The sequence below is a fragment of the Arvicanthis niloticus genome, chromosome X, assembly GCF_011762505.2.
Source record: "Arvicanthis niloticus isolate mArvNil1 chromosome X, mArvNil1.pat.X, whole genome shotgun sequence".
Classification (NCBI taxonomy): Eukaryota; Metazoa; Chordata; class Mammalia; order Rodentia; family Muridae; genus Arvicanthis; species Arvicanthis niloticus.
In genome coordinates, this window is record NC_047679.1 from 11,396,318 (window position 1) to 11,421,864 (window position 25,547).

Consider the following 25,547-nt stretch of genomic DNA (forward strand, 5'->3'; position numbering starts at 1 on the left):
GAGTTCAAGGCCAGCCTGGTCTACTGTTGGGAGCCGCAGTGAGCCATGTCAGTATCCGCCATTCCAAGATGGCGTGGACATCGTGTCCTCCCACTAGTAAACAATTAACTGCGCAGCTGCAAAGGCAGAAAGCCCGCCAAAGTCACTGGCCAATCCCGAGGCGTAATATTGGGTGATGAGTGAACAGCCAATCAGAAGTGAATACGTCACTCTAGGGTGTATTTAAGCTGTGCCTCTTCCTGTCTTTGGCCCTTCCGCGGATTTCACCGCGGATTTCACTTAAGAGTAAAGCCTTGCTGTGGTAACTACCCGAATTCTGCCTCTCGTGTTTCTCTTCCACGGGACACGGGAGGCGCGGAACAGTCTACAGAAGGAGTTCCAGGAAAGCCAAGGATACACAGAGAAACCTTGTTGTCTTGAAAAAAAACAAAACAAGCAAAACCAAACAAACAAAAAATAAGTCTTGGACCTGACATCTCCGAGTCCAGATGATTTGTTCTGCCAGAAATGACAGGAAAAGAACAAGAATGGTGATGTGAGACCACACTCTGACCCCTGTAAAACAGAAATTTTTCAGACAAAAGGAAATGAAATGTAAGAGAAATTTCCAGAAGTGGGAAGCAACAATGGAAATAGGGTCGGTCAGAACCTCTACCGTTAAAGGGATGCCTCAGGCTTCTGATCCCAGGACCTGACAGCCTTCTTGGCTCTGACCTGAGGGTAAGAAGTAACCAGAACACCCAGGTCCTGTCCAAAGAAGGAAGCCTCTGTCCAAAGAAGGAAGCCTCTGGCCATATTGAAGATGACCTCATGTCCTCTCCCTGGTGAGAAAGAATCACCTGGTGTGGTGGGAGGAGAGCTGCATTCCTAAGCAAGGACTCAGTCCTCAGTCCCCAAGGCAAAAGAATCTCTTGTCCCTGAGGAAGATAGAAAGAGGCCTAAAACTAATTTCCTTCCCATGTCTCCGAGGTTTGAGGTTCAAGTAAACCCCAAAGAGACTTATGTTCCTAAAACAACTGATGTGATGTTGAGACTAAGACCCCATTCCTCAGTAAACCTATAATCATGCCCCACTCAGTCCTGGTGGGAACTGTCATCCTGTGTCTGAAGAGAACCTCAAGTTCCATGAGGAGGAACTTTAGGCATTACCTCTAAAAACAATCTTTAGTGGCACATATGGAGTTCCTGTTCCTAAGGAAAGCCTTATATGTCCTTCACAGAGCAGAGTCTCAGGCCCTTGAAGGCAGATTTAGAGGGAGACCTCTGACATCCCTCTGGGTCTCCCAATTGCTCATGTCCTGAGGCTGGAGTTTCTGAGGCAGGGATTGGACAGGACCCATAGTTTTCAGGCCAGACTCTGGACCTCATCCACAAAGTCAATAGGTGAGAGTTCTCCACAAGAGATGGAGCTCTTCCCAACAAGGACTCTCAAGTTTTTTTCCCAAGGAACTTAATCTGGGTTTAGTGACTCGAGAGCTCTTTTTCTGTGAGATTAACAGCTCAGCCCCTTGGGTATCAGAAAAATCCAGATACACAGAAAGGGAAAACTGAGATGCTGAATCCCTGAAGTAAATTTCAATAGGTAAGACATATGTCCTTAGAGGAATATATGACACCCCCACACACAAGAACATAGACACCAGCCTGTGACTGAAAGTGTGTCCTGAAGAAGTCCTCTTGCCTGGAATATCTGTAATTAAACCCAGTCCATAAGCAAAGAGGTCTTTACTTCAAAATCAACTGTGATCCACAGTTTTGCTTCTAGACACTGTTTTTGGCCTTTGTCCCTAAGCCGTAGAGAATTTTATCTCCCAGAAAGAAGTTTCACAACACTAAAGGGATGCTTTGGAAATCACTATCTAAAAGATGTGTTGGTATACTTGAAACCTTCAACTCTACAAGGAGGTCTAGAGCCCCAAATACAGGCTTAGGACTCCTGAGGAGGCCACAGATATGGCTGTAAAAGAACCCTGTAAAAGAAGAGGGAAGTCCTTCCTAAGTGAAGGGCTTAGGTTTCTTGGGTATGCTTAGACCATATCTCTGAGGACACTATCTTATTTGAGTTCTTTGGAGAGGGGAATCTCAGACATGCCCTAAAGATTAAGAGTCACTTTACTGAAGTCCCTTAGAGAGGCCTGAGATCTTCCTCAAGGAAGGACTCCAACCTACCTGTGACTCCTGGGGAATTCTCAAGGCCAATCACTTAGATAAGATCTCAGGACCCGGACTGACAAACCTGGGCTGCAAAAGAGCTCCCAGCGCTTATCTTGAAGTACCTTAGCTCACTTACTTAGAGCCCCTAACACCAAGCCCTTGGGGGAATGAGGATTTCATCATGCCTCCACCACCAGAAAAGAATGTAAAGCCCAACAACAAGACCTGGGTTTCTTGGACCAATGTCCAACAACATTTCCTTGGATTCCTTCTCAGTCTGGTAGATTCACTTGCTGTTTCTGCCAAACGGCCCCTCACCTTCCAGCCCTTACCTGTTCGACAGTGGCGGGATCCATGGCCTCGATTCGTGCTGCAGCAGCTTCATATTCGTCTTCACTGTTGTAGCCTGCTCCGACCTCTTCACGTTCCGGACTGGCCCCGCCAACTGCGCCAACGCCGGGAGCTTGACGCCGCCGCTTGCTGTGCCCGGGCCCCGAGCAGCAGCCGCCCACGCCCACGGCACCACCCACGCCCACCACCACCCCTGCCGCGCCAACCCCCGCAGTTGTCGCACCAAGAGCGTCACCAGGACCGCCGCCGGGGCCACCAGGGCCCCCGCAAGGAGGTGGAGAAGCCTGCTGTGGCCGAGGGCCTGCAACTGCGCCTGGCGGCACGGCTAGTGCCCAACGATGAAGAGCACCAGGCGGCCCCGGTAGCGGGCCCTGGGGTGGTGGTGAAGCCCGGGGACGGGCCCCCACGACGCCGGAGTCACGGTCGCGTTCTCCTCCGCTCACGCTCGTGCCGCCGCCGCCCACGCCTACACCCCCACCGCGCCGAGGCGCTGGGGGCAGCGGCCCGGGCGGCGGCGGTTCGTTGGCCGGGTCGGCGTCGGGAGGTGGCGGCTTCTTTTTGGGGAGAATAGTCATGGCGGCACCGCCAAGTACCCCACAGCAAACCAGACGCGGAGAACGCCGGGAGAGAACCCGGATGAGGGGGCTACTGTTGTGCGCGAGGCACGATGGGAACAGCAAGGCCTGGATAAAGAGATCAGGACACCGGTTCGAGAACCGCAGGCTGTACGCAGGTCACGCCCAGAGGAGATCCCGGATGTGAAGTCCAATGGGATGGTACAAAGACGGATTGGTCGGAGCCTTTTTTCTCCCTCCAAGTCCAGCCAAGCTTACTGCTACCTTTTTCCGGGATTCGGCTTCAGAGGAAATACAACCAAAACAAGTACCTCTACGCCCCGCCTCCCCGCAGGTTCTTGAACTACCGGGTGGGGCCTCCCGGGCTGTGCGCATGCGGAACAGGTCACAGCCCCCGCCTCCTGCTCGGAAGTACGTGGGCAAAATACTCCTCGCGGTGACAATTACAGGCGCCAGCCAATTGAAGAAGTGCGTAAAGCCTTGACAACACCCACTAGCCAATCGGGGTTGAGCGCTCCCTCTCTCAAGTCCTCTGTCTCAAATTTCAAAGTCGGCAGCCTTCTTCTCAGACTCTCTTTTCGGTTCCCATTCTATTCTTTTACTTCCCAAGAGGGTCTAACCTACAGGTGTCGGCACTATGGATAAACAGAGTGATCTGTCTCGGACACAGTAAGATTCGTCTCTTCAAGGATTCCATCTGGAACTCAGTCACACTCACTGGAAAATATCAACATTCCCAGAGCATAGCGTACCCTGTAGCGTCACTTCCCGTTCCTCCCATCTGCAAACCCGAAAGGGTGGACCCTACTTCACCCTTGCAACATTCGTAGTCTTGCGGTGATTAGTTCAACAATGCTGTCCGTCACTTCAGATGGGCCAACCGCTAAACAGACGTGCGCCATACGGATAGTTCGTGTTTGGCGGAAAAACACGCCTTCTCTGTTACCTCCGCCCTCTTACCCTCACGTTCACCTCAAGCTTATGTCTATTGCGCAGGCTCGGTACAGGCTTTACACCCTGTCTACCACTAAAAAAACTTAGTTTACTCAGGGAAAGAGAATATTTACGAACCAAGACTGTCAGCAGCTAGTGTCTTCCAGTGGTGGTGGCAAAATCCTTGATATTGAGCAGCTAAGATGCTTCTATTAGCTTGGTGTCTGAGTGTTTGGAACAAGTCAGTTAACACCCAATCTAGTCTCTATTTCTACTTCTCTATAGATTAGCAATAATTTTTCCTTCTCTTTTCATTTGGTTTTTCGAGAAAGGGTTTCTCTGTGTAACCCTGGCTGTCCTGGAACTCACTCTGTAGACCAGGCTGGCCTCCAATTCAGAGAGATCTGCCTACCTCTGCCTCCTGAGTGCTGGGATTAAACCAGCAACCAGCAGCAATAATTTCTATGTGTTAGAAATTAATGCCAAATAAATGACCTGGTTCTGTGCATTACACATAATAAGTGCTATATAAATTAGAACCTGTGGTAGTGCAGAATAATCCTGGACTTTGATTCCTTATAAGGAAGACATCAGTTCTAGGCACACACGGACCATTATGAACTGTTGACCTTGTACAAATCATTCTCTTTTGAGATTACCTAACAAAAATGCAATATAAAAACTGGCGTTATCATCGCTCTGGAGGCTCAGGCGGTGGGATCAAGAGCTCAAAGCCAGGGACTGGAGAAGTGGCTCAGTAGTTAAGAGTAGTTAAGAGTAAGACAGACGGCTCAATAGTTAAGCTCTAACGGAGGACTCAGGTTCAATTTCCAGCACCCACATGGCGGCTCACAACCAGATGTAACTCCAGTCCCAGAGAACTGACACCCTCCACTAGGTATGCATGTGATGAAAAATACATACATGTAACAAAGCATCCATATACATAAAATAACTTTAAGAGTGTGTGTGTGTGTGTGTGTGTGTGTGTGTGTTCGTGTGTGTTCGTGTGTGTTCCTGTGAGGCGAGGAGGGAGGGGGAAGAGGGAGAAGAAGGAAGGGAGAGGGAAGGAGTTAATTTAAGGGTAGCCAGGACTATATGTTGGGACTGTCTCCAACAAAAGATATTTGGGGGAAACAGAAAGACCACCTAACCTCCTCCTTCCAGATGAAGCTTCTTTTCCCTGAAAAGGATCAGTAATCCATGGGTAAACAGGGTCCTAGTAATGTTTTCTGTTCCTGAGACTTCACAAGAAGAGGGGACTCATATCTATGGGACTTCTGTGGTCAGGGATTTCTCCCAAATACCTATAAACATTACCCTGACTTGTCTAATGGTTGTCTTCAAGACCCATATATCCCATTCCCTACTGGCTATCTGCTCAGCATCTAAAACTGAACTCATAATATTCATGACTAGCCTTCACCCCATACTTAACTATGTACCTGACACTGTAGGAATTTCCTTCAACAGCAAAAGGCACCCTTAGCCAGTCATTGCCCAGACCAGAAACCATAGAGTCCAATATGACTGTTTCTGCTTCTCTAGCTCTCACCTGCCTGTCAATTCCAAGTCCCGCCCATTCTATCTGTATTTTCACACCTCTCTAATTCTACTGCTACTGCTACCACCCTAACCATCATCCCCTACCAAATAGATTACCACAAAAACCCTTGACTGATCCTTCTTCATCTAAGACTTTTTCTCCATAGCTTATTCCCCGTGGCCAAAATTATCCTTCTGAAATGCAAACATAATGCCTAGCCTGTTTCTGAGTCTCCAGTGGTCCCCTCTTATACCTAGGACAAAGTCTCAAATCCATCTCCCAGTTTCAAAAGCCTTTTGCAATCTGTACTACTTCTCTCCTTCAACCTTGTGTTCACTCCCCTTTCCAGCTAGTTTGAACTATTCTCAGTTCCCCAAAGGCTTTATACTCACTCTCTGACCTCCAGATCATTGGACACACTGTGCCCTCCACCCACGTTTTAAGCCTTCCATCTCCCGCTTGACTAACTCTATCTCCTTCCTTGAAGGCTGGCCAGTTTAGGTTACGTGGCTGTCTACATGTTTCTATGGGTTCATCAATCTCAGTCCTACTACACTGTATTGTCTGCCTTCCATGCTTATCTATGAACATATGAATATTAGCTCTAATAATGCTACTTTGCCCATCAATGTACCTTAGCGCTAGAACATGATGGGCTGTTAACAAATATTAGGTGAATAAAGAAATTACTCTATTTCACACTAGCAACTTGACCCAAAGAGTGAATCTCTCCCTCTCACCCAAGGACTAAAATGTGTCAGTCTAAACCCAAGATTGGTCTTCATGAGGCTCTACATAACTCAGTCACATGCTAGCCTGGTGTAGCTGGAATCCAGCAGAGAACAACAGGGTGTTCTCTTCCATGAGGAAGGGGATTATTACCAAACTCAGAAATCATTTTATTAGGGTTTAATTTATAGGTTTTTGCTATCAAGAAGCATGGGCTTAAGTTCCCCCCTCAAAGTAACTCCATGTTGCTCTTGATCTTGGCTTCTCCTTGTAGGAATAAAGGATCTGGAACAGATTAGTATCTGAGAGTCTTAGGACCTCTGGCTTGCTTCACTGCCTACAGAGACCAAGTCTTCGAAGCACCCTCTTTCATTTCTCCCTAGTCCACATTTTCAAGAATAGAACACTAGCCACCAACCTCCCACATCTCAACCCACACCAGTCCCTTCACTGCTGAAAGAAATTGAGACTATAGTGTTCTTAACCCCTCAGCCAAACCCAGCCCTCAAAGTCAAGCCACAGAGTCAGTAGATGCTCGGTCCACATCTCTCCTCTTAGGTTTTATTGACTGATGAAAACTTCATCTTTGTCAGCTGCCAGCTTCAGAGGGACAGAGCTGGAGACAGGGAACCTGAGATGACGTGAGATTCAGTCTGAGAGCATAGATCCAGAAGGTGACCCAAGAGGGAGGAGAAGACAGTGTGCAAAGAAGTTACAGCAGAGAAAGAGGTGATATCTTCTATCTCTCCCAGGGGTCAGGAACAGCTCAGTCCTCTGCCCACACTACTTCTGGACTTCTGCCCAAGAATATGAAACCAGCCCGTGAGCTCAACACCCAACCCAGCTCTGGCTGGATGTTAGTGTCTTATCTCAGCAGGTCCAGACTCCAGACCAACCCAAGAAGAAAGCACATCAGAGAAGAGAGTAGTTAGATGTGGCCCATCTGATCAGAGCAGATGTATATGCTGCGGCAAATTGGTCCGAGGCTTTGCATATTGGTATGGCAGCAGCTGCTATTGCTAGAGTTTGCTGGAGGCCCAGCAGAAGATGGGTGGCAGGGGCTCACTTCCAGCAGCTAGCCAGGGAAGGGGGTGGTAGTGTTTGTGCTATCTCTGTGTTGGAAGAAGCAGCCTGATCCCCACAGCCAAAGCTTGGGGGTAGCAGGTCACTACAGAGACCACAGCCCATTAAGCCAGCCCAGGGTTGCATTCCAAGCTTCCAAATCTGGGAAATGCTGGGCCTGTTGAAGGGCAAAACCTTGCCCCCTAGAGGCTAAATTGGAGTTGAGGGTTCTCTTCCCTGAACCCCCAAACTTGTATAACACAACCAAAGAGAAGAGGAACTCTCAACTCTTGTCAGACCAGACCTCAAATGTCAGACTATAGAAAGCTTTAACCTGCCTCTGAGGGCCCAAGGGAAGAGGCATGCAAGAGGCCAGCTAGGAGAGAGAGGCCAGTCCTAGCATGCTGGGACAAGGAGGCCAGGGACCTATGGAGTCCCATGCTTCAAGCTCCCACTAGAAAAACTGTCTGGACTGAGGGAAGTTCCTCATTCTCTACTTCCCCACCAGATGGGCCATTCCATGAAACTCCATTGCATAGTTCTTGTCAGGGGGCATAGGGAGTTCCCATGTCCGACCCTCTTTGCCTCCCCAAAATATGGCTTTGGAAAGGAGTTCCCAAGAATAAAGAAGGCCCTCTGAATGGGCAGGCCCATTCCTCACAGGGAGGAGATCTTGACAGTCTCAGGGAGGAGGCACGGAGTACCCAAGTTGGAGTTCCTGAGGGCGGTGTTGGTTGTGCCACCACTGCCACCACCACCACCAGGGGAGGAAGGCTGACTCTCATCGGGCGTGTTGGCAGGAGGGGTGGGGATACTGATGATAGCGGCCACGAAGTCCCGACTGTCACAGTTCAGGTCAAGGCTGTCATGTGGCTTGGCATTGAGGCTGGAGCGGCTGTGAACAGGGGTGGGGAAGGTGGAATACTCTTAAAAAGTCATCTGGATAATTACCATACAATCTTCACATTAATTAAGCACCTACTGGGTCCCTTGCACTGTGCTACAAATTCTCTCTGCATCCTCAGTTATGGCAAGGGAGGTGAATTCTGGAGTCAGCTGAGCTTAGGTTCAAATCATGATCACCAAATCTCTCTTATTTGTAGCATGGAAATAAAAAAAAATTCCTTACCTCAATGGGTTGTTACAGAGACGAAATGAAATAGTAAATGAGACAAAGTGCCTGAACATAGTATACACACACACAGTTTTGTGTAATGCTGAAGATTAAATCCAGAGCCTTGTCATGACTGTCTATGTACACATGCATTCCTGGTGCCCAAAGGAGGCCAGAATACTGCATCAGATCACCTGAAACTGGAGTTAGGGATAGCTACAGGTGCTGGGAATTGAACCCAGATCCTCTGCAAGAGCAATAAGTACTATCTATCTATCATCTATCTATCTATCTCTTTATTTATTTTCTTCGAGACAGGGTTTCTGTATGCAGCCCTGGCTGTCCTGGAGTCAGCTTCATAGACCAGGCTGGCCTTGAACTCACAGAGATCCATCTGCCTTTGTCTCTCAAGTGCTGGGATGAAAGGCATGTGCTACCAATAAGTACTCTTTAAGCACAGGGCCATCTCCCCAGTCCCTCTTGTTATCTTTAGCAATGCGGAAATTGCTGCAAGAATCTATACTAGCAAAAGATAATGGTGGCACCCACCAGAAATTCTGGCACTCTAGAGGCTAAGGCAACACAGATTCTGAATCTGAGGCAATCTTAGGGTACATAATGAGACTCTACTTCAAAAACAAACCAAATAAACAAAAAGTTTAAAAGTCTACACTAGCCAGTGTAGTGGTGTGGCACATGCCTTTATTCCCAGCACTCTGGAGGCAGAGGCTGGCAGATCTTTGTATTTAAGGCCAGCCTGGTCTACTGAGTGAGTTCCAGGATAGCCAAGGTTACACATAGACCCTGTGTGGGGAGGGCAGGTGATGTGTGGAGAAGGTTGACACTAGGATTAAAACTGAGTCCTCATTTCTTCCTGGTTGTCTACCTTCTTGTTTGTCCCCCAATTCCTACTTTGCGCATAGTAATTTCCTTGCCAGACCTCTTGACATTTGCGTGGGCTAGACACCATCTGGAAAGCTCTCCCTCTAGTTGAATATATGTATGTATGGCTCACTCCCTTGCCTCTGTCAGACGTGGACTCAAACAGCATCTCAGAAAAGCTTTTCTTTTCTTTAAAAAAGAATTTTAAAGATTTTTTTATATGAAGTGGAAACTTCTAGTTTCTTTGGAAAGTTAGTTACATCAAATGTTTTGCTGGGGCGCACAGGTGAAAGGATGTCTTGCTAAAGCAGACACGTGAAAGAAGGTTTTCCTGAAGTAGGCACAGGTGGAAGGATGTTTGGCTATATCGAACAGGGGAAAGGACCCATGATGAAGGAGTGTAAGTATGACCCCACAGACAGTGGGAGAGGTGCACTGAGCCTTGGTTTGGTTTGCTCTGCCTCGTTATTCTTCTCTATCAACATGCATGTATTGGTTTACCTTAATAGCATTGTTGAGCTCAACTTGTGGTAACACTACCATTGAGAGAAACACAACAAGAACTGCTCGTGAGGTTCCTGAGGCAGGTTGCTGCTTCGGGGACCTTGACTCAGGCAGGTTGGCGAGCCTGGCAGTTTCTTCAGTATTGACCTGTAGCTGCTGGTTTGTGCCTGGTGTCTGCCTGCCTAGAGGACTGGTCTGCAGCTGCTGAGTCATATTTGGTGTTTGCTACAGGGCTGAACTGGTGAGAAAGAAGATCAAGCTCGTCCCCCAAAGAGCTATTGCTGAACAGGTTCACTTAAAACTTTTCTCTTCCACTGCCTCTGCTAGGTGGTGGGCTAGAGGAGAGATTGAACCTTTATTAAAAGGAGGTTGCAGAAAATGTGCCTTCAACTTTGTTTCATTTTATATGCATAAGTGTTTTGCCTGCCTGTATGCATGTGCACCACCTGCATGCCTGGTGCCCATCGAAACCCTGTCTCGAAGAAAATAAATAGATAGATAGATAGATGATAGATAGAGGTCAGAAGAAGCCATCAGATCCCCTGAGACTGGAGGTACACGTGGTTGAGAACCACCATGTATGGGTTTTGGGAATCAAACTTGGGTCCTCTTTAAGAGCAACAAGTGCTCCTAGCCACTGAGCCATCTTGCCAGCCCCAGGAAAAGCTTTTCTTGACCACACTACTAAAACTGCATCTGCCTACATGATTCACTGATAGAGTGTTTAACATTTGTGAGACCATAGGTTCCGTTCCAAGTACTATAAAAGGTATTTTCTGAAACAGGTCTCACTATATAGTTCTGGCTGGCCTGAAATTCACTACATAGACCAGGCTGGCCTTGAACTCACAGAGATCAGGGTGCCTCTGCCTCCTCAGTACTGGGAATAAAGGTTTGCGCCACTACATTCAACCTGAAAAAATTTTTTAAAGAAAAACTGAGGCTACAGAAATGGCTCAGTGGTTGAGTACTGCTCTTACCAAGGACCCACACTTGGTTCTTGGCACCCACATCAAGTAGCTCACAACCACAACCTCCTGTAAGCTAGAGCTCCTGGGAATCTGAAGCCTAGGACTTCCATGGGTAACTACACACACATGCACATACCCACACAGAGATACATAATTAAAAATAATTACAACTAACCCCTGTATCATCCTCTGCTCAGTACACTCTGGCCTTTGTTCCTAATTTCTTTTTCATCTTGCTACTTACAAATGTCTGACCCAGTATGTGGTCTGGACTTGTCAATTGCCTTATCCTATTAGAATGTAAGTTTCAGGACACAAGGACCCTCTCTCCTAAGCCCTTGTGTATGGAGTTAAAACATAAGGCTTCCAGTATACTAAACAAACGTTCTGTCACTGACTGACATCCCCAGTTCAAGTGATTCTCCTGCTGTAGCTTCCTGAACGGTTAGGGCTATGTCCTTATTGTTACTCAGTAAGTATCTAAAAGAATGAACGAAGGCAGATGGCAGTAATATATGCGTTCTAGCACTTGATGGCTGAAGCAGAATTATCATGAGTCTGAGGCCAATTTAGTTTATAAACAAAGCAAGACCCTGTCTTATAAAATTTTGAAAAAGTGGGGTGTTTCCAAGACAAACTAAAGGTCCTTGTACAGAGGAATTTGGGGTTGGGCTTGACTTGCTAGGCCTACACTCACAATCTCAAACCCATGATCCAAATTCTGCACTTCCCAACCATGGTCAAACAGGTGAGCCAGGTACTTACCTCTGAGGGGCAGGGCTCCTCCGAAGACCTGCTAGTGTGTCTAGCTCCTGCATGCTGCCACGACTGACAGAGGCAGTAGAGTTGGCAAGGCGGATGGCTCTTCGCTTGACCCTTCTAGAACAGCAGGATGATAACAGGCTCCCAGGCCCCCTTGGCTGGGACGATACTGAGGTACTGCGGCTGGTGCGACCACCCAGTGAGACAGCTCCAAGGGCCTCACTGAAAGTTAGCTCATCTGTGAACTCATGACACTGTGGGCAGGAAGAAAGCAGGATCAGAGGGTGGTACCCCATGTCATGGAAGCTAGTACAATTCCCAGGCCTTTGCCTAAGAAATGTCACTCTCCCTCCTGCTTCCTTGCCCATCCTAGAAGCTGTTTTCTGCTCTTTGTTTTGTTTGAGACAAGGCGCAGCCTTATGTAGTCTTGGCTGGCCTGAAATTCACTAATGTTGACCAGACTGGCCTGGAACTCCTAGAAATACAGAGATCATCTGTCTCAGCCAAAAGACTCAACCTCTTAAAGGAAGCATCATGAGTTCTACAGTGAAGTGTTCTGGCTTTCATCTCAGTGAGGGGAAAAGCCTGATGTCAGGCAGACCTTCTCCCTCCTGTCAGTGCAGCCTCTTGTTTGGCCTCACCGTAGTCTTCTCCAGACAATGCAGCAGATGGTGATGCTGTTGTTCAAAAGCAGAGCGACTCCTAACGTACAGCATCTGTCCCTCCCCACTGCCACTGTCCTGGAACAGAGAGAGCAGAAAACAGATGATGAGCACCTTCCCCTCCTATCCCTGCTCCCCCTCCCCCTCCCCAAGTAAAGGCCCCTCCCCACCTCAAGGCCCCCATTTTGCTTATACTGCAGGAAGGCGTTGGTGGTACCGCTCTTTGCCAACCGGATTCTTGCCAGGCGCACTTTCTACAGAGAAGGGACAAAAGGTTAGCTAGGTGAGCCCCCAGAGTAAGACAGGCTTAGGCTGTAAGGAATGTCAGTGCCCAGAAGGGAGCTATAGTTACCTGCTGTGCTCGGCGCTTGTCAGCACGCTGGTTCTGGTGGTAGATGCGGCTGAAGTTGGACACAATGACTGGCACAGGCAAGGCAATGACCAAGACACCGCTAAGTGAGCAGATGGACCCAAAAATTTTGCCTGCAACGGTGCTAGGCACCATGTCTCCATACCTGGGAAAGACAGACAGCACGCCAAGGTTAGAAGAGGTGTTTGGTACCCCCGGTCCACCCACCCACTCCTAAAGTGCTCAGCACACCGACTTTCTGAACTTCAGCTTCTCTCTCTCTCTCTCTCTCTCTCTCTCTCTCTCTCTCCCCCCTCAATCCTTTTTAAGTTTTATTGTATGTGCATGACTGTTTGCCTACATATAAGTATTTGTATCACATGCATGCCGGGTGCCTGAATAGGCCAGAAAAGGGTGTCAGGTTCACTGGAACTGAACTTAAGGATGGTTGTGAACCACCATGTAGGTGCTGGGAGGGAAATCTGGATCCTTTGTAAGAGCAGTCAGTGCTCTTAATCACAAAGGCATCTTTCCAGCCCTCCTAACTTCGGTTTCTTTCTTTTTAAAGATTTATTTATTTGTATGTGTATGAGTGTTTTTAACATACATATTAAGTGTGCCTTGCCTGGTTGCCCATTGAGGCCAGAAGAGGGTGTCATAGCCTTTGGAACAGGGGACAGACAGTTGTAATGCATCACATGGGAGTCCTGGAATTGAACCCGGGTTCTTTGAAAAAGCAGCAGGTGTTCTTAACCTCTGAGACAATTTATCTAGCCCCAGCTTCAGTTTGTTACACTGAAAAATTTGGAATATGAGTGTTTAGGAATTCCAGAGGACCCAAGTTCAAGACCCATGTCAACAGCTCACAACTATTAGAAACTCCAGCTCCAGAGGATCTTGTTTTGGACTCCATGGATACCTCCTCTCAACATGTACACACCCACATGCTATGTATACTTTAAAAAGTATTTACAAAAATCTTCAAGATGAGGAGAATGGCTAAGCATGTGGTATGCATCTTTTATTCCGGCACTTGGGAGTCAGAGGCAGGTAGATCTCTAAGTTTGAGGCCAGCCTGGTCTACAGTCCAGGTTCCAAGATAGCCAGAGCTCCTGTCTTAAAAACAAAAGAAAACAAAACAAAAGACAAAATGTAGAGAACAACCTCTCTAGTCCCTTGCAGTAGAGGTCAAATGAAAAATGGGGCTGCCCCTATCTAAGCTATGCATTGGCCGTCACTGTCAGTGGGAAATCTACTAATAGCAAGTAGAAAGGAAAACAGGAAATAAAGACTGGGGAGAGTCCCACCACTACAGGTCACATGAGAGGTTCTGTATTCTAGGAGGATTCTCTACATTTTCTAGGAAGGAGCTTTTTCTTTTTAATTTTTATTTATTTATTTATTTACTTTTTTTTTTCAGACAGGGTCTCTCTGTTTGGTCTTTGCTGTTCTGGAATTCTCTTTGTAGACCAGGCTGGCTTTGAACTCACAGAGATCCACTTGCCCCTGACTCCCAAGTACTAGTACTAAAGGAGTGTGCCATCACTGCCCAGCTTTCTCTTGGTAGATCAGGTTGGCCGTGAACTCACAGAGATCTACCTGCCTGTCTCCTGAGAGGAAGAACTCTTCCTCCCAGAAGAAATCTTGAAACTGTCCTCCTATGAAAGATAGGGAGCCTCAAAACTACCCTGCCTTCCTCCAAACTCCCTCTCCCCCCTCTGATGGAGGCGGAGCATCCATCACTGCCTTGTTTCACAAAGGAAGAAAACAAAGCTCAGAGAGGTACCACCATTAATTTGCCCAGGAACGTACAACACACTTAACCACATCACCAATCAGAACTCCTTTGAGAAATACAATCTCTGCAGTCTTCAGCTTCTAGGCTCTTGGCTCTTTCTTATCCCTGTGAACTGTAGTGTTGTTACTGTTGTTATTATTGTTTTGTTGGGACAGGGTCTCATGTATCCCAGGCAGAACTCAAACTTACTGTGTATCTGAGGATGACTGACCTTGAACTCCTGATCCTCTTCCTTCTACCTCTGAAGTACTGGGATCACAGGCAATCCTGCAATCCTGCTCCATTAATGCAGCACTGGAGACTAAACCCAGAGCTTTATGGATGCTAGGTAAGCCTTCTATCAGTTGAGCTTTATGTTCATCTCCAGAGCTTTTCCTGTGCTCTAAGCATTCAGGACTCTGCTCCAGCACCTCTAGAACTTGGACATTTCTAGCTATGTGCTAAGTCACCTCAGACTAAGTCTCACTTACAAGGCATGAACACCTAATGTCAATAGTTGTTCTGAGGACTGTATGTGGCAAAAGGCATCAAGATATCTACTGCCAACTCAACTGTTAGGACTCAAGATTTATTGATCTGATCCAACCATGAACTTCCAACCCAAATTAATCACTACTTCTGAGAAACTTTTTGTACTTCTATTAAGGCACTGACCAAATTCAGTCATTCATTCTACAGATACTGAATAGCAACAGCCTACATAATTCCAGTGATGGAAGTTTAGAGAAGATTCACAACATCTGCTCTGCACAATGTCTTTATAAACACTGTAAGGAGGCTGAGGAAATGGCTCAGTCAGTAAAATACCAGCTGTGCATGCAAGCATAAGGACCTGAATTCAAATCTCCAGAACCCATGTAAAACACTGTACCAGTGGCATGTGCCTATAATCCCAGCCCCAGAGGGCAGAGATGAGTATAGCCCAGGAGCCCACTGCTCAGGCAGTCTAGCTAAATGGATGAGCTTCTATCTCAATGAGAGACCCATCTCAAAATATAAAGGTGGCAGAGTGTGGTGGCACACACCTTTAGTCCGAGCACTTGGGAAGCAGAGGCAAGTGGCTCTCTGTGAGTTCAAGATCAGCCTGGTCTACATAGCAAGTTCCAGGCCAGTTAGGGCTACACAATGAGAGCATGTGTTGTCAAAAAATTCATACAACAGGGGCCAAGAAGAAGTCCCAGCTGCAAAGAGCCTACTTTGCAAGGTTGACGACCTGAATTAAATCCCTGGAGTCCAGGTAAAGCTAGAAGGAGAGAGAACCAATTCTACAAAGTTGTCCTCTAACCTTCATATGCATGCTAGTATGTGTACGTACCGGTACTCATATACCACACACACACACATCATGATAAAGAGGAAGCTGTGAATTGTGGCACAAGCCTAGAATCCCAGCATTTGGGAGACAGAGGCAGGAAAAGGATTTGTATAAATCTGAGGCCAGCTTAGTGTACCAATTGAGATTCTGCCACAAAACCAACACTATGAGAGCTGGGACAGAGGTTGTGACTGCTGTGGTGTTTCCTCTTCAATAATGATCCTCTCCCAACAAAATAGAGCATCATGAGATGGCCGATTCCATTTGCTACATCTCTCTCAACTGTTTCCTCTCAGGGATCAGTGGTAAAAATTAATACGGATTTAGCCAGGTGGGTTCCCTAGGCCTGGAATTCCAGCCCTCAGGAAGCAGAGGCAGGAGGATGGTGAGGTGAAGGACAGCTTGGCCTTCTTAGGAAGAATCTATCTCAAGGAAAAGAAAAGTAATGCTAAAAATAGCTTCTGGAAAACATCAAGAATCACAAAGTCTGAGAGGCATGCTCGCACAGCAGACAACCTTCTAGAAGGTTGACAGACTTGACATGCATGAATCCTCAAAATGTAAAAAAAAAAAAAAAAATGTGATAGGAAACTGATATCTGTGTATCCTGTGCCGGAAGCATTCAGAGAACTCACATGGTATCACTGAATCCTCTTAAAGTGATTGTTTCCCCTTTACAAAGAGGAACCTAACAAGGTGCCTTGTGCCTATAATCCGAGTAGAGTTAGGCTGACATAGGAAGATTGCTTTTGAATCTGAGGCCACCTTAGACTAAAAGGCAAGCCTGAGCTACATAATGTAACACTATCTCAAAGAAAAGAGAAGGAAACTGGTACCCTGAATAAGTAAGAAGAGAAAGAGAGTGACAAAGGTCCTGAAATCTGACCTGGAAATATCAAGGCATAGTCGGTGCTGAGAAGTACTCAAAATTTAAATATAACTCCCTACATATTTTTAAGAATAGGGTCATGTTATGTAGCTTCACTGGCCTGGAACTTGCTATGTAGTCCAAGCTAGCCTCAAATGGACCGAGATCTACCTGCCTCTACCACTTAAATGCTGGGATTAAAGATATACCACCATACCCCCTGGCTTGTCTAATTTTTTTTTTTTAAGACGAGGTCTTACTGTATAGATCAGGCTGGCCTAGAACTCGATATGTAGACCAGGCTAGCCTTGAAATCACAGAGAACCACCTGCCTCTGCTCCTGGGATACTCTGGATGCCTCTGCTCCTTGGTTGGTGTGTTCCACCAACCAAGCTAAATTTTATTGTTTTAATATTGACTTATTTCACTTGATATGTGTGTTTTGTCTGCATGTACATTTGTGTATCACATGTATTCAGTGCCTGAGGAAGTCAAAAGAGGGCACTGGATTCTCTGAAACTGGAATTTCAGATGGTTGTTAGTTGCCATGTTGGTGCTGAAAACCAAATCTGGGTCCTCTATAAGAGTAGCAAGTTTTCTTAACCGGTGAGCCATCTCTATAGCCCCCTAAATTTTATTTTAAGAGATTTATTTTGCCAGGCATAGAGACAACATACCTTTTTGTTTTGAGACAGTTTCTCTGTGTAGCCCGGGCTGTCCTGAACTCACTCTGTAGACCAGGCTGGCCTCAGAAATCCACCTGCCTCTGCCTCCTAAGTGCCGGGATTAAAGGCATGTGCCACCACTGCCCCGTGACAACATACCTTTAATGCCAGCACTTTGGAGGCAGAGGCATGATGATTTCTATGAGTTCAAGGCCAGCCTGGGCTATATAAACAAGTCCCAGGCCAGCCAAGGTTGCATAGTAAAATTTTGTCTCAAAATAAATAAATAAATAAATAAATAAATAAATAAATAAATAATTTAAAAAGATGATTTATGGGCTGGAGAGTTGGCTCAGTGGTTAAGAGCACTGATTGTTCTTCCAGAGGTCCCGAGTTCAGTTCCCAGCAACCACATGGTGGCTCACAACCATCTGTAATGGGATCTGATGCCCTCTTCTGGTGTGTTTGAGGACAGTTACAGTGTACTCACATACATAAAATAAATAATTCTTTTAAAAAGATGACTTATTCTTATTATTTTCAATTATGTATATTATGTATCTGTGTGCAGATATGTGCACAAGTGTGCAGATGCCTGGAACTGGAATTACAGGCAGTTGTGAGCCATCTAACTTGGGTGTTGGGAACCAAATTTGGATACTCTACAGAAACAGTACGTACTAGTGAACCATTTCTCCAATCCCAGCTCTCTGAATTTTTATAGAGTAACAAACTGGAGCTGAAAAGGAGATAAAGGAACCAACCATGCTGGTATAGATCTGTAATCCCAGCTCTGGGGAAGTGGAGGCAGAAGGATAATGTTTGATCCTCGCTTAGACTATATAACTGTATATAGCACGACAAAGTTGTCTCAATAAAGGGGTGGCAGAAGCTGGGCAGTGGTGCTACACGCCTTTAGTCCCAGCACTTGGGAGGCAGAGGCAGGCAGATCTGTGAGTTTGAGGCCAACCTGGTCTACAGAGCTAGTTCCAGGACAGCCAGGGCTACACAGAGAAACTCCATCTAGAAAAATCAACAAACTAAAGCAAACAAAAAGAGGGGGTGGCAGGCAGAGGCAGAGCATGTGTTTTCCAGGGGTGAGGCTCTGGCTATGACGTCATCACTGTAGAGGTGTAGAGTTCAGGTTCTAACCTTCCTAATGTTACAGAAAGGGTATGGTACCCAGCTCCGAACTCAAGGTCTATACTTACCCAAGTGTGGTCATGGTGACAATGGTATACCAGAAGGCAGCAGGTATGCTTGTGAAGTTGGTCTTACTGGTGCCCTTCTCAGCATAGAACATGACAGTGGCAAAGATGATGATGGCCATGGTGAGGGAAAAGAGGAGAAAGCCTAGCTCAGAGGCACAGCTCTTAAGGGTGTAGCCCAGAATCCGCAAGCCCTGGGAGTGCCTGGAGAACTTGAAGATTCGGAAGACCCGGAACACACGTAGGGTAACAAAGGCACCAGAGAAGGCATCATCATTCTTGGGGACGAAAAGCCCAATGTAGTAGGGCAGAATGGCCACCACATCGATGAGACTCATCACACTACGCAGGAAGCGGCAGCGGCTGGGGGCTGCAAAGAGCCGCAGAAGGTATTCCCCGGTGAATATGAGTACACAGGCTGTGTCCAAACAGGAAAAGGCCATAGGGAAGCGGTCACCACACGACTGCTCTTTGGAGGGCCACCGTGCAGGATCCCGGCATGGGATGGTCTCCACTACGTTGGCAATGACTGACACAGCTATGAAGAAGCCAGTCACATAGTAGAAAACCAGTGCTGCAGTGCTTGTGTGCGGGTTCTCAAAGGCCCTCCAGAGTCGCTGTCGCAGGGAACTACCTGCTGGAAGGGCTGGACCTTCCTCCGCTTGCTCAGCCTCCTCATCTTCTGCCAGGCGCTCTGCGTTCTCCTTCTTGCGGTCCCTGTACTCTTCAAGACAGCAGTCCCCGACAAGCTCTGGGACTAAGCCATAGAAGGCCAACTCCTCATCAAAGGCCTGGATGCACTCCTGCCTGGGGCAGTGCAGCCGGCCTGTGCGATAAAAGTTCAGCACGTGCCGGAACATGTCTGGGTCACGATCAAAGAAGTACTCGCCAGATTCAGCATCATAGAAGAATTCCTTCTCTGAGCTACCCAGCAATGTGTCTGGGTAACGATCCAGCGTGTTTTTCCAGGTCTCAAAGCGCCGACCACTCACATTCACCACCAGAACCTCATCCCCTCGGGATGCCTTCACCTCCGGTGCAGGGGGTAGGGGCTGCTGGGCTAAAGGCAGCCAGCCCACTGCTGCGGCCCTTGCAAATGGTAGCCATGTGGCCACACCTGCCGCCATCCTGCAGCTCCCCAGGCCCACGGAGACTTAGGGATGTTGTGTTTAGGAGAATGTGGCTATCTCCAGGATGGTAGAAGCTTGGAGAGACCTTGGGCTACCCAGAAAAGGAAACCAGTGTGTGTGTGTGTGTGTGTGTGTGTGTGTGTGTGTGTGTGTGTATGGGGGAAGAGAGAGAGAGAGAGAGAGAGAGAGAGAGAGAGAAGAGAGAGAGAGAGAGAGAGAGAGAGAGAGAGAGAGAGAGAGAGAGAGAGGAACCAGGAGCCAGAACTAGAAAGAAAGACTGGGAGCTTGGGGCTATTTGGGAGGTTCTAAAGGATTGAGAAGGGCTTGAAGTGCCAGAGGAACCAAGAAGGATCCTCAGGTCTAGAAAGACTGAGATGACTCTAGAGGAGTCAACACATTCCTGAGAGATGTCTGAGGGGGCTCAGAGGGACCAACAAATAGGTTGGGAGTTGTTCACTCTCAAGAGTTCCCAGGAAAGGAGGGTCTGTAATCCCTCAGTTGATTTGGAGAGGAGACAGGTAGGGGCATTCAGAGTGGTAGAGATGGGACAAGAGCTGTTTGAAAGAGGCTGAAGGGCTGTCCACACCCTGAAAACTTACAGGAAAAGATCCCTGGGTTGGAGCACCCTTGAAGATCACAAAAGGGGACTGGAGCATCTCAAGGGTCACTATAGAGCCAGGAGGTTGTAAAGACGTTAAAAAAGTATCTCAGGAGTGACTAGCACTACCAAGAGTAGCCAGGAGGCTGTTCTCTACAATCTACAGGAGTTTAGGGAAGGTAGGAGAGGTGAGGTAGGGGGTAGCTAAAGAAGTATATGGGACTGGCTTATTTTTTAAAAGGCTGGAAGATAGCCAGCATAGCGGCTACCTGGAGGGGCTTAGCAAGCCTGGTCCATATCCGAAGAGCTCTAGGTGAGAACGAGGGAGTCTGGGGAATCCCAAAGGGCCGATACTCAACTGTACTAAAGTTGGGTATCGCCCTCTGAGCACACAAGGGAAACTCCTAAGAGGAAGAGGATTCCCTCAAAATAGGTTGGAGAGGGGGCGGGGTATTGGAAGTTGGGTGTGTCTTTCGGGAGAGGGGCTGCTGAACCTTGCAGGATGCTGGTAGAGAAGACCAGGAGAAGGCTGGGTCCCACCGTTGAGCGCAGGTCTGAGGTAAACACACACCGAGGAGCTGGCAGTGTGTGCCCAGCCACAGCAGTAGCAGCAGTGGGAGCAGCAGCAATAACAGCAGCAGTAGCAGCAGCAGGAGGAGGAGGAAGAGAGCAGCCACAGCCAGGCCTAGGAGGGAAAGGTGGCACAAGCGGGGGCGGGGTGGGAGACAGGGGGAGGAGGCTTCTGGGTCCTTGGAAGGAGGCTCTAGAAGGACAAGGTCCAGTGGGACCCCTGGGGACTGTTCCAGGATGGACTAGGGCATGGGGACAGGACCAGGGAAACACAAGGACAGAGCTATTGATGATTCCCTCCCTCTCCCCACAGGGCTGTCCTCACCTGTGTCCCCGCTGCAGCTGCAGCAACAGCGTTGGGGCTGGGGGTACCAAATACCGGAGCTCCTGGCCCCCTCTGCAGAGCTGCCGGAGTTCCTCCTCCTCCAGCGCTCTCTCCCCGCCCCTCTGAAGCTTGTCGGGAGATGAAGCGAGAGGCAGGGAGGGGCCACGTAGCTGCCAGAGCCCCCTCCCCTAGGACAGCTTGAGAGGGACCCTGGGGAAACTCCGCCTCCTTACAGAGCTGGTTGGGCCTCAGTCGCGTCATCTGGAAAATGGGGGTGGCAGGGAACTTTGCCAGTTCTCCCCACCTCCTACTTCCTGGACTCCCCCTTCTCTCTGCCCAGCTCCTACCCCCACTGCCCCCGGGGGCCCTCACCCCCACCCGTCTGAATCAGCAGCACTTAGCAGAACCAATCGATGGGGAGGCGTCTGTTAATGGCCCCAGAGCGGAGTGCCACGGGGAATGATGCAGTGCTGTCCCCTCCCTGCCCCCAGGCTGTGGAAAGGCGGGGAGGGGGGAGGGGGAAACTGGTGGGGATGTTTCTTTAGATGACCAGACCTCCAGATTTGCTCTGGAGGGAGAGCACACACAGGTCAGGGCCCAACTTCTAAAGCAGACTTTGCTTATGGGACTCCAGTATACATCTTCCAGTTTGGAGATGCAAAATAAGGGGCAAGGGTAGTACAGATGGGGACAATCCAGGTACCACCCCCCTACCCGGAGGCTCCTTGCCAAAAAGAGCAAGGCTTCCCATCTGTCTGTATCCAATGCCCTAAATCACACCTCTTTTCATAGCGGGCCCTGCTTCTGGGTATCACAACTCCAAGCACCGAATGCCTCTGGGTTAAGTCTGTGAGTTCTAACCCTAGCTTTGTCAAACTTGTTATGTCCTTGATTGGGTGACTTGTTTCCCCAGTTGTCAGATAGACTTATCCCAACTTGACAGTGTCCTTTAGGGCTTTCACTGAAGTACCTTGAATGGGGTTGGCATAAGGTAAGGCCTGGCAGGATGCCTAGTCTTAAGTAACTAAAGGTGTGTGAGGCGAATCCGATAAAGTAGGACTGCCTAGCCTTGCGAGCCATTTACCCATCCATGCTGTTGCCTTGCTTCCTTTTCATACTCCTGACTTGTCCATGCCTTCACACACCCATTCTTCCACCCACAAAACCAATGACTCTGTCCATTCCTCTACATCTGTCCAGAGTCGCCTACCCACTTGTCCTCTATCCAACCCTTTGCCAACCTACCCTTAAGTATCAACACTTCATTTGTCTATCACTCCATGGCTTCACCTGGCATGCGTGCATCCAACTTTTACCCTTGCCATTCATTTCCCTTATGCCGCCAGAATTCCACTCTAGCCTTCATTTCCAGTTTACTCCCACCCTTTCCATAATCCATCAGTCTACCCATATGGTTAATTCATCCACTTATCTATTTGCCCACCCCTCTAGACATCCATCTGCCCATTTATAGCTTCATTTATCCATACTCTCTCCACTTACTGATTCATCTACTCACTTATTCATCCAGCCACGCATCCATCTACCTATGCATTTATTTCCCTGCTGTGCAACCACCCACTTATCTGTCCCTCGGTCCATCTAACCACTTATCCGCCCTCCCTTCTGTATAGCTACAGCCTCAACTTTATACATGCCACCCACACATATATCTGTGGATATTTCTGCTCTATTCTCGTTGAGAGGTCTGTCAGGAAGCAGGAGAGGTAAGAGAAGAAAAGCTATAGCCAGAGGTCACCTTCCCAATTCCAGTGCAGTGACCACCCTGCTCCCAACGCATCCCTCTTGATTGAAAAAAAATGAGACCAGACAATCAGAGTAGGTGGGCCTGTCTGGCCAGATGGTATTTTGGCCACATAGCCTTTACACACACACTCACACACATACACACGTTGCTGGACATTGAACATGGACTGCACCCCCACCCAACACCCCAAATGCAGAGTTTAGCCAGGCTTCCAGACATAAATTAAAAAATAAAATAAAATGAAATGAAACAGAGTTGGTCTCTGGGAGGGAGAGCTCATGCAGAGTTGAAGGCAGATGACCCTGGGAACCAGAGCCAAAAAGGAAACCCCCCTGCCCTTCCCTCAGGATCTCTTGTCCCCAAGGTCCTCTGCCATACATCAGGGTTGTCAACACCAGCCATATACAGGCCTCTAGCCCCTTTAATGTCCGTCTCCCAAACTATGAGATTTGGTGCCAGCCTCCATATTTTCCAACAACAGCCCAAGGGAGTAAGTGGCATTCTGGAAAGGATTGGGAATAGTTGCAGCCCGTAGGTCTTTAGTTGGTTTCTCCAGGTTCTAGGTCTGGGTCAGGGGACCCCACACATTCCTTGCTGAGTCGCACAATTTCCTGGGATAGAACTTCCATGTCCTAAGAAACAAATGAGGCATCAGGAGCTAGAGGAGGGGAAGAAAGGGGCGACTCTGTTAGCAGCTATGAGGTATTATCTGTAGTTAGATGGACTGATGGATGCTCAGCGCCCAGTGGTACCCAGCCTTGGACAGGAAGACTGACCACCTTCTCTTGATAACAAATGTGAACTTGCTTCTTCAAGGCAAGACCTGGCTATGACTCCCTTAGTGAGGAAGGAGTATTTGGGCAGAGGTGTGGGGAGGAATTAAGGTGGGTAAACCTATGGCAGGTGGATCGGTTCACAAATAAACTTTGTAGAAGACAAGAAGGCAGGTAGGTAGGCAAGTGACAAGTAGGTGGGGTAAAAGGCAGACTGATGAGTTCATGAAAGACCAATGCATCGGGAAGTGGATGGCGGCCTTGGAGGTGATGGTTGAGATAGGTGGATGCAGGTAGATGGGTAAACAGGGACTGAGTGTATATGTGGATGGATGAGTGGGCAGAAGGACAGATGGCAGACTGATAGGCTAACCTGGGAAGTTGATTGAAGGGTAGAAGCAGTGAACACAAAAGGGTGGTAGATGACTGGAAGGTGGTAGCTGGGGGGGGGGGGGTACAAGGGCCAGTTGGAAGGACACTGTCAGGGACTGTGTGGGTAGGAAAGCAGGTGATTGGAGGGATGGGTGGGCAGGCTGGTGGTCCACACTCGCCTTGTGCAAGTGCATGTTCTTGGTGAGTTGCTCCTCCAACATGTTCTGCAGCTTCTTGTTCATTTCCCGAAGGTTCTCATCGCCTGGCTTCACTAGGTCTCTCAGGACACTGCCCAGCCCACTTCGGTCTGTGTGGCCTGCTGCCACAGACACATCTGCAAGGGTCCAGCCTGAGCACCACCCCCATGGCAGAGCCGGGGTTGGTGGTGGTGGGGGGAAGACTGGGCAGAACCAAAGGAGAGAAGAGGAAAACAGAGAGCAGGCAAGAAAGGAGAGAGAAAGGCAATGTTCTGTTTGGGGGCAGAGGCTTGGACATGGGGAAACCAGGCTGTTCTTAGTTATGCGACCCTGGAAAATGGGATAGTTGCTAACTCCTGGGGCATGTGACTCACGGGGCACACAGTAAACTCTCAGAGCAGCTATTACTGAATAGGGAATAAAAGCATAGAGGTCAGAGAGGAGAAGAGAGAGATGATGATACAGTGGATGGAAATGTATGGCTAGGTGTACGCATGAGCACTTGGAATCCTAGCACCTGGATGGTTAAGGCAGGACAACTGAGAGTTTGAGGCAAGCCTGTGCGACAACGCAAGTACCGGGCCAGACAAGGCTACATAGCAAAATCCAGTTTCAAAAAAGCAAACAACTAAAAATGGAAATAGAACAATAGCGTTACTAAGAGAAGATAAAGTAAGGGAACAGAAAACAATACATAGAGAAATAGAAAGCAGGGGAGAAAGAAGTGTACACTAAAAGACAGAAGTCTGGAGAAAAGCACTAGAGGGTGGGGGGAGGGGAGAAATGATGACTACAAAGCAGAAGCTGGGCAAAAATGCAACGCTTCCCTGCATTCCTCTCCATGGGTCATGATCTGGCCAGGAGCTTCACTGAGTTTCAAGAGGGAAAAAGGAGCAATGGAACAATGGAAAAAGAGGGGGCCGGTGAGGGTTTCACTGTAGGTGAGGGCTGGAGATGGGCACTGACCAATCCGGCTGTCCATGACGTAGGTCTCAATGATGGCGCTTTTCCGGCAGAGGTCTTCCGCCATAGAGGCACTGCTCACCTCCAGGTGTTTCACCTGCAAGATGGTCCACCCCATCTCAGGCCCCTCAACTTCCCATTTTCTCCCACGAGGAGGGACCCAGACCACTCTCAGACACCCTTCCCACCCACAGCCCCATTCCAGGGCATTTCATGTGAGGACCAGCAAGCAGCCCGGCAGCACCTTCTCCTCCAGCATCCATTTCTCCTGCTGTGTCTCGGCCAGCCTCTGAAACAGCTCAGCCACTTCCTCATCTGACAGCTCTGCTGGCCGAGGGGGCTGGGCCTGAGGACTGCTGGACAGAGACTATGAGAAAGAAGAAAGAGAAAAATCCAGCCCTTC

General features: G+C 48.3%; 3 protein-coding genes across 18 annotated transcripts in view; all 3 read right to left on the minus strand.

The window, feature by feature from the left end:
* The window catches only part of Otud5 (OTU deubiquitinase 5), a 30,298-nt gene extending 26,866 nt beyond the window's left edge, over positions 1–3,432 (minus strand). The window contains exons 1-3 of one of the 7 annotated variants that reach the window (XM_076918535.1): positions 3,345–3,430; positions 2,729–3,188; positions 2,487–2,599 (exon numbers count right to left, since the gene is read on the minus strand). In XM_076918535.1, the coding sequence (XP_076774650.1) occupies positions 2,487–2,599; positions 2,729–3,080 (465 nt within the window). In that variant the 5' untranslated portion in view covers positions 3,081–3,188; positions 3,345–3,430. Of the gene's footprint in view, positions 1–2,486 lie in introns of all 7 variants that reach the window. The other 6 variants (XM_076918533.1, XM_076918534.1, XM_076918532.1 and 3 more) reach the window with 6 other exon arrangements.
* Positions 3,433–6,478: 3,046 nt separating this feature from the next.
* On the minus strand, positions 6,479–22,786 carry Kcnd1 (potassium voltage-gated channel subfamily D member 1). Its single transcript, XM_034484758.2, has 6 exons — positions 18,452–22,786; positions 12,598–12,760; positions 12,416–12,499; positions 12,225–12,323; positions 11,587–11,837; positions 6,479–8,245 (listed from the first exon to the last, which is right to left on the minus strand). Exons 1-6 carry the CDS (start codon positions 19,573–19,575, stop codon positions 8,008–8,010), a joined length of 1,959 nt encoding a protein of 652 aa, XP_034340649.1. The 5' UTR covers positions 19,576–22,786; the 3' UTR covers positions 6,479–8,007.
* A 124-nt stretch (positions 22,787–22,910) lies between these two features.
* Gripap1 (GRIP1 associated protein 1) overlaps positions 22,911–25,547 on the minus strand; it is a 29,099-nt gene continuing 26,462 nt past the window's right edge. For 8 of the 10 annotated variants that reach the window (XM_034485056.2, XM_076919027.1, XM_076919026.1 and 5 more), the window contains 4 exons: positions 25,389–25,511; positions 25,148–25,241; positions 24,164–24,318; positions 22,911–23,471 (listed from right to left, as the gene is read on the minus strand). In XM_034485056.2, coding sequence (XP_034340947.1) covers positions 23,379–23,471; positions 24,164–24,318; positions 25,148–25,241; positions 25,389–25,511 — 465 coding nt within the window. In that variant the 3' untranslated portion in view covers positions 22,911–23,378. The remainder of the gene's footprint in view (positions 23,472–24,163; positions 24,319–25,147; positions 25,242–25,388; positions 25,512–25,547) is intronic. The other 2 variants (XM_076919031.1, XM_076919029.1) reach the window with 1 other exon arrangement.